Consider the following 8,651-nt stretch of genomic DNA (forward strand, 5'->3'; position numbering starts at 1 on the left):
GAGGAGGCTCGAGAGACGCGCCCAGCGACACCGGAGGGAAGCCGGCGTTCCGCCGGCGGGCGGGATCCCCTGTCCCGCCTGTCCCGATCTGCGGCTCGCGCATCGGCCTCGACAGCCACACCAAGTGGCATCAGCGGCAACAACGCTGAAACCCCCCCCCCCGACCCGAAGCAAGCGTCATCATCGGACACGATGGACAGCTAAGAGACTGTACTGTACCTTTTTTTTTTGCAAAGAATCTTGTTGAGTTACCGTGTACGGTGTGGGGGTCCCCGGGGGGTCCCCAGAACATCCTGACCCCCCTGGAACGCACCAAGGGGGCCAGCCCGGTTTCCGGCGAGCCTTCACACGTTTGAAACGGCCGAGAAATGCCAGTGTTCCGTCCGATCTGAAGTCGGTGTATTAATAAATGTGCACTGTATAATTTGCCAATAGTTTTCAGTTTCCACTAAGGTGAGAGAGTGAAATGAGAATAGGGCATACAGTAGCAGGCCAGATCACTTCCTCAAAATAGGCCTTACTCACGCCGCAGGGGAGCTGATGAGGGTGTGAATGTGTCAACATGCTTGCGGGGGAACTGTTACGGCCGCAGGCCTATAGTTATGTGGGTCTGGGTCGTGTGTATTGGTGCGCACAGTGTGCGCCCGGTTGCCTAACCCCTCCCTGCAGATCCGTCAGCGCAGCCATTGGTGGGGAGCGTTCCCGTCGCACCACCTTTGGTCGCTCGCTCCGCATCTCGCTGCTCCAACCAGCATCTACACCTGCGCCCACCTGACGGCATAAAGGTGTCCTGAAGCCTTCACTCCCGGCCGCTGCCCGTCAGCTGATCTCCAGAGTGGAGTAAGCTAGAGGCAGTGCGCCCTCCGTGCAGAGAGAGAATGCACGGAGTAATAACATCAGTTGCAAGAGTTGCAATATTCTGTCTACCGAGTGAAACCACGTTTATTGCAGTAATCATGCGTCATTCTATATTCTGAGCACTAGGCCACGGAAGCCTGCTTTTTGTACAGTTTGTTAGATTAGATTAGAGTAGGAAATAGTAGGGCACTGTTGTCACTTTATTTTCGTTGTTAGGTTAGTATCTAAAACTCAAGAGGTTAGTTTTAGAATGCTTTTGATTATTTCCCTTAGTTGCTCTGTGTGTCATTCTTGTTTGTTAAAAAAGGTAATGTAATTCATATTGAATACTTATGTATATATATTTAATGTTAATTACTTCAGTGCCTGCAAGAACCAGGCAGGTCATGTCATGACTGTTGTAAACTCTAATTGGACCCTCGTCTGGTTCTGACAGACAGGTAGTGTGTGCAGGCTGGGTGGTGTGTGATAATCCGGTTGAAGTATTCCTTCGGTACGGCGACTGCGGCGGCGGGCCCGGGAGAACAATAACGTGACACGAGTCAGTATCACGCTAAAGGTTCACAAAGTTTATTACACAAACAGGAACATATATATAGTGCTGGATCATAATGACGTGACCACAAGATATGAGACATAGAAACGTGACATGATAATGACTAATGCAGCAAGGCTGACCTTGCTGGCGCTGAGATGTCTCTCGTAGCCTATCCATAAAGTATGCTACAGTACAGGCAGTACACAATACATATCAAGTACACTGTATCTCAAGTTCAAGTACACAGACTAAGATGTACTGTACATGGACTAATTATAACAATGACCACAACAAAACTGCACAATATTATTGTGCCAAACCTGTGTTTAACTAAAACATTATGCCCTGCGTTTATCTAAAGGATGGAAATGCAATGCCTGAAAGGAATGTAAATGTCTTAATGTGTTAAACCCTATAAATAAGATGTACTCTCATAGCAATAGAGAATGGCTGGTGCAAGGGTAGGACATCCCTAGCCTGGCTTGGCCAGCCTCATAGCGGGGATTCACTGAAGATTCTTCCCCGCATATGAGGAAACATCAGTGAACCCTCGCTATGAGTCTGGCCGCGCCAGGCTAGGACATCCCACCAGCCCATGTAACTACCATACTCAGGCCATGCATGTCAGCCCAGTAGATCAACTTCCTGACCAACTGACTTCTTACAGCCAATGGCTAGAGTTTAACTGTTAGGCAAGAAAGTGCATAAAGAAGAATGCATGGAGGTAGTGAATTTAGATTCATTCAAACTCAGGAACCAAGCTTCCAGCCTTGTGCTCAGAACTGCACAAAGAAAACCAAATAATCCAGCTTCACATTGACCAGGAACCAAGCTTCCAGCCTTGTGCTCAGAACTGCACAAAGAAAACCAAATAATCCAGCTTCACATTGACCAGGAACCAAGCTTCCAGCCTTGTGCTCAGAACTGCACAAAGAAAACCAAATAATCCAGCTTCACATTGACCAGGAACCAAGCTTCCAGCCTTGTGCTCAGAACTGCACAAAGAAAACCAAATAATCCAGCTTCACATTGACCAGGAACCAAGCTTCCAGCCTTGTGCTCAGAACTGCACAAAGAAAACCAAATAATCCAGCTTCACATTGACCAATGGTAAATATGCATAAATGCTATTATTGAGAAAATGAATACAGCGTTATCCATATGTTGTGAACCAGTCTGATGGATTATTGACGAATGTATTGTATATCTGTCTTTCATCAGATTGCAGGTTTTTTACCTATCGTCTACTAACCTGACCTTTAAATATAGCTTAATTTACGTGTGTTAAATGTATGTTTGTTTAATGACAATTCGAGAGATGACCTCCGCACACCCGGTTTAATTTTACAGCATGTGCATATACAGAGTAGGTCCTGGCAGAGCAGCAAACGTTTTAGAGAAGGAGGAGAGACCCGCACACACTGCCACTTGCTGCTTCAAGAGTGTTTATTTAGATAAGAGTCGTAGCAACGTTTCGGCCTTTCGGCCTTCTTCAGGCATGTCTAATGACAATAAAATATAAAAGGCACCGATCGAATCAAGTTCATATAAAAATGATGATGAATAATTGATATTGAATATTGAGAGTTAACGGCGTCAAAAAGGTTAATGCACCGTAAAATAATTACACATTTATGTTTATGTTTATTGAAGGATCCCCATTAGAGACACATCTTCCTGGGGTCCTGAATAAAACAAATACAATACAGATGTACAACTAAAAATACAATTTATAATAAAAACAGAACAAAATAAAAACAAATACAAAGAATAAATTCACATTATAAAATCAAAAGAACAAATTCACAAATCACAGTTATGTACTTGGCAAATTGGCAAGGTATCTTTTGATATTCTTTTTGAAAGTAATGTTATGTATTGTAGATAAGATGTTTTTGGGCAGAGCATTCCAGAGAGTTATTGACCTACCAGTGTGTTTAAGACAGTTTGATTTTGGTGGTGTTTTTATTCTTATGTTTCCAGAAGCTGCTCCTCTGGTGTTGTAACCATGTTCAGAAGTCATTTTTAACTGGTGAGCCAAGCTATACGGCTTACCAGTGGAAATAATGTTCCGCAGTAGCATTAGAAGACTCACTGCTAATTTCTTTTCAACCATTAGCCATGCCAGATGTTTGTGCATATAACTAATACTTGTCCTGTATGAACAGCCTAGTGCCAAAACGAGCCGCTTAATTCTGAGCAATCTGCAACTTTTTCAAATCAGATTTTGTAGCTGATGACTAAGGCCAAACGGAATCTGCAGGTTTTTTTCTGTTTTTCTGCGGTGACTCCGGAGGAAAATCTGCGGGATTCTGCGGAGTGTTTTTTTTTTCTTTGAAGGTTTTAGACAGTTATCCAGGACTATAATCAATGTGTTTAGAGCAAAAATAACTCTAAATATGCCAAATAAACCTTAAAGTACCACAACAAAGTAATTAAGATCTACCGTAAATCCTCATTTATAATCCGGGGCTTTTATTTGAAATGAAATGAAATGAAATGAAATCTATATTTACCCAGGGTATCTGGGCTAAGCTCAAGAACTTGTTTCCAGCCAGGCCCTGCTCATAGAACACATTTCATCGTAGTGGTTGATGCCTTGTTCAAGGGCATTTCAGCGGTGGTAATTTTAACGTGTCGGACGGCTGATTTGAACTGGGAACCTTCCGGTATCTAGACCGCGCCGCTATCCGTTCGGCCACCGCACCGATTCTGATACCGGGCTTTTATTGGAAGGAGGCAGCTATAAGAAGGAGGCCTATATTTCTACTTTTCAAACAGATCATAATGAATAAATCACATTTTGGGTCTGTTAGACAGTTAGCACCCTGTAAAATGTACTGGACTCATTTATTGAAACCAAGTCCTCATAAAATATTAAAAAGGGCAGTTGCAGGTGCTCACTGGTCATTTTAACGTTTTTAAACTATGATTCCCTGCTTTCATATGACATGAAAAGAAATCCAATGGCAGTCCCTCAGTCAAATCTGGTCACAGTACTATTTACTATCCTATGTATTATTATTCAAATAGGCTATGGTATGGTATGTATCTATGCCTACAGTTAGGCTAATGACAAGTTCAGATGCAAATACTAATAACATAAAATGTAAAATAAAAAATGTATGGTAGGCCATTTCCTATAATATCAAAGCAGCTAATATGAACAGTGCAACACTGCAGTGATCCAACTATTGCAACTTCAACGGGGGAGAGAGTCGCGTTAGAGAGTTGCGTTTGAGAGAGAGAGACGCGCGCGAGAGAGAGAGAGAGAGAGAGAGAGCAGGGGGGGTCGCGTTAGCAACAGGCTCACAGCATATCGGTACGTTCGTTCTATAAGGCTAGATCGGCTACCGTCTGGGGTGCTGCTAAGCCCCCAAACGGTAGCGATCTACCCTTTAATAGAACAAACGTACGGGTACATTCGTTGCAGGCTCTGGTTGCATGAAGCGTAGATCTGTGAGCTCGCAGCACGTCATGCCACAAACAGAAACAGCTCTCACTCTCCCTCCGCAGTTAGACTGTGCTCTCGTTGTCCGTGGCCATGAACAGTGCTTATAGTGGCGTTCTCTCCCAAAGTTTGTTTGTTGCGTTGTGCACGAGCAATATGCGACCACCGGCATTTGGACACTAGTGACAGCCAGCCATGCAGTCAGGGCAGCGAAGGTAACAGATACGGCACATGAAAAAATAGACTTCCGACAGCTTTTGAAGTTTTGATATAAAGCTATATTAAATATTCTCGTCCAGAGCCTCCAACATATTAGTCAGCAGTAGAGAATGAGGGGAGGAGGGAGGGGCGGGATGCATCCACTGGTTAATATTATGCTGGCCTGGTAAAGTAAACTACAACATGAACGGGTTAAATTTCCGCGGAAAATCTGCGGCGTTTTCATCGGAACACCGCGGCCGCGTATTCCGTTCGGGCCTGCTGATGACCAGATAACAGGGCAGTATTCTAAATGAGACAAAACCAGAGAACACCAGAGAGAAAAGAGACACATTGTATCAACACTGCAATATTCATAATTATGTTTCCTGATGCAGAGAAGGTTATACAAGAAATAATTCATCAATATCAAATCTAGTATTGAGAGGGAAAAAACCCAACGAAAAACAAAATTTAAAACTCAAACGGCAGGATTTTCACATCAGCTCCAAAACATGGGAAGACGGGCTCAGTGAAAGATTGGGTGATGGAGTGAAAGTGTGCTTTCCCTGTGAGGTCATAAAAGGACAGCTTTCCTTGGTCATAATCTAACAGCACCATGACTTTGTTGATGGTCTGCAGAGAACGCTGTTCTACCAGTTTATTTACCAGTTTATCTTTACCCTTAGTAATTTCACGCAGCTCACAAGAACCATACATGTAAATACCCCACACATCACCAGTTGCAGTAGTCACACCAGCAGCCCAGTCCCCAAACGCCTCCACCCCCCATCTGTGTGTCCCAGAGGAAATCCCTTCTGATCCACGGACGGTCGAGTAGAAACCAGTCATCCTCTCTGGGTTGGGTGGGACCTGCTGAGCTCTATCACTCAGTTTCACACTTGATAAATTATCTGATATCGTCACTGCTGGGCTGGTGGTGTTAGGGTCTAGAATGACGGGACCTGCATGGGGATTTATAAAGGGATATTTCACTTTCAAATGAGCTGTGTGTGTGTGTGTGTGTGTGTGTGTGTGTTCTGTACTGTGCTATTGTTATAGTGGTCAGTGTGAAGCTCAACAGCTGTACTGTAGCCCTTTGGGCTGCTCAACAGTGATACTTTAGGTCACCCAGCGGTATTGCAGCTGTCCGTACTCAAACAGACATACATACATACAGTAAATGGAGACATGCATACAATAGACAGACACACAAAGTCACTTAATGGAGGCGGCTGACACCATTCAAAAAGCAATCTGGGAACCCATCGGCCAAAAAAAGAAAAAACAGCACCCTCTGCTGTTTGTTTCCTTTGAATGAATTTGCCTCTGGGGCCCTTAGAGTATATATTAATAGAGACGTCACCGGGTTTCTCCTCACATCCACTTGCATTAAGTTTCTCAAAAGCGCATGAGGCGATTTCACTCCTCCTAGGAACAAAGTGCATTCTGGGATGGATTGGGTCCAAACACATGAACGCGCTGCCATTGACTATCATTGCACGTGCATTCACGTATGAAACAGCCTTCACGTGTCATCATAAACGTGCGCAATGATAGTCAACGGACCAGCATACCAAATTCGGCCACTATGTCCATTTCGCCTCAGGGTTTCCTCCGGGTGCCGTCTCTATTCATATATACTCTAAGGTGGGGCCCCAGTAGAATGAATATAACAGGAAGTTTGCCTGTTTAGCCCTCCAGCCCTCCACTTCCTGTGGTGTGCCTGTGTTTTCATCCCCACTATCAACACATTCTGAATGGCCTTGCTGACAGATATAAATTTTGTTCATGTTTATTTTATTTAAATTTTTAATTACAAATAATAGGCTTCTTTAGACGAATCTGACTGTAACAATCATGGAATGTGAATTGTGTCATCATTGCTTACGGTATTGGATGATTCCCTTCATCTTGCTCCACACCTTGTATTGGACATTTCCCTGGTGTTTGGCCTGGTCAAGCAAGGTTCCTGTTGGAATGTGTGGATTAGGCAACATGGTCTGGTCCTGGGCTCTGGAATAGATATTCACAATTACTATTCAATAGAAGTTCTGAGTGCAGCAAGGGGAACAGAGACACGTCTTACAGTACCTCTTAATGGTCGTCTTGAAATTCTGTAGAGAGAAAACAAGGTTATGAATGGAAAATACTCATTGAGTCTGATAAACATAAAACATTCATAAAACATAAAAGTGTTTACAAGCATGAACGGGGCATCTCCAGCTATCAGCTGCTCTGCTATGATTTTGAGGGTGTTTGAGATGGAAGAGATCTCCGAGTTCAAATTGTCGATCTGGATCTTTATCTTCTGACTCTTCTGCCTCTCCTCTGTTCTCAGTGCATCGATCTTAGAGGCTTCCTCTGCTCGCAGGAACCGGTACATTTTCTGAAAGTCCTCTTTGATTCTCTTCTCTGTCTGCTGGGCCTGGAGCTGAAACCATTGAGACGATCGAGGACACTTAAATATCAATTTACTATTAAAGACCATGCCTTCGAACAATATAATTGGATGTATGTTTACTGAATGTGAAGATTATATGAATAGAGTGAAAGGAAAGAGTGGTGGGGAAGCACAAATGGTAGAGTACCAGGCAGGGTTACTGAGCTAGGCTTCACTTTATTTATTACTCTGACTTACCTTGATGTGACTTGCAATTTGATCACATTCACCTTTTACCCGTTTAAAGGTCGCCTCTTTGGTTCTTAAATGCATCTGTGCCTTTCTGAGTTTGACCTGCAACGACAGATAAACTTGCATTAATTGGATTGAAATTAAATACAGACATGAAAAGGTCTATTTCTTTCCAAATGAATACCGCTCACCTTATGATCCTCTGCAGCTTCACTGAGAGGCTCACAGTCGTGTGTCTTATGTTGTTTTGAATCTCTACAAACCACACAGATAGGCTGCTGATCATCCACACAGAAAAGCTTGAATCTCTCACTGTGAAGACTGCAGAGATCTTCACCTCCTGCTCCTGTGGAAGCTCTCTGACTTATCTCCTGCCGCAGGTTGTCAGAGAGGTTTCTCAGTGCCAGATTGCGGGGTGGTTGACGCATTTTAAACAGTTCCTTACAGACGGGGCACGTCTGGGTCGAGCTCTGTCTCCACCAGTGCTGAAGACAGTCCTTACAGAAACTGTGGCCGCACAGCAAGACAACCGGATCCGTGAAGATGTCACAGCACACAGGGCAGGTACATTCTACCTCTGAGGGAGACAGACTGGTTGCCATGTTGTTCTTGTGTGCCTTCTGTCGTTTCTTCTCCTCTTCTTCCTTGTACAGTACAGTACAGTACAGTACAGTACAGTACAGTACAGTACAGTACAGTACAGTACAGTGCAGTGCAGTACAGTACAGTACAGTACTATGACTCTGAACTCTCACAGCACCAACTTACTTTCACTTTCAAAGACGGTCTTGCTTGCTTATCTGGAGCTTCTATTAAACTTCAATACTTCAGATCGTCAATAACATGAAGAACCTACAGTATGTAACCTGTCCTTGTTTTTCTAGCCTCGAATGAAACTTACTTCTGCACTAACAGACAGCATAGGAAAACGAAACTTTGTCACTCCAGTGTGATGCAATATAATGGTACAC

At 43.8% G+C, this 8,651-nt stretch overlaps 1 protein-coding gene across 1 annotated transcript; it reads right to left on the reverse strand.

The window, feature by feature from the left end:
- Positions 1-799: 799 nt before the first annotated feature.
- LOC306940303 (E3 ubiquitin-protein ligase TRIM35-like) lies at positions 800-8,316 on the reverse strand (the record flags this gene model as incomplete). Its single annotated transcript, XM_079525324.1, has 7 exons — positions 7,872-8,316; positions 7,687-7,782; positions 7,249-7,479; positions 7,140-7,162; positions 6,937-7,061; positions 5,804-6,010; positions 800-861 (listed from the first exon to the last, which is right to left on the reverse strand). Exons 1-7 carry the CDS (start codon positions 8,280-8,282, stop codon positions 800-802), a joined length of 1,155 nt encoding a protein of 384 aa, XP_079381450.1. The 5' UTR covers positions 8,283-8,316.
- Between the last annotated feature and the right edge of the window lie 335 nt (positions 8,317-8,651).

Source organism: Electrona antarctica (assembly GCF_951216825.1).
Source record: "Electrona antarctica genome assembly, chromosome: 16".
In the NCBI taxonomy this organism is placed as follows: domain Eukaryota; kingdom Metazoa; phylum Chordata; class Actinopteri; order Myctophiformes; family Myctophidae; genus Electrona; species Electrona antarctica.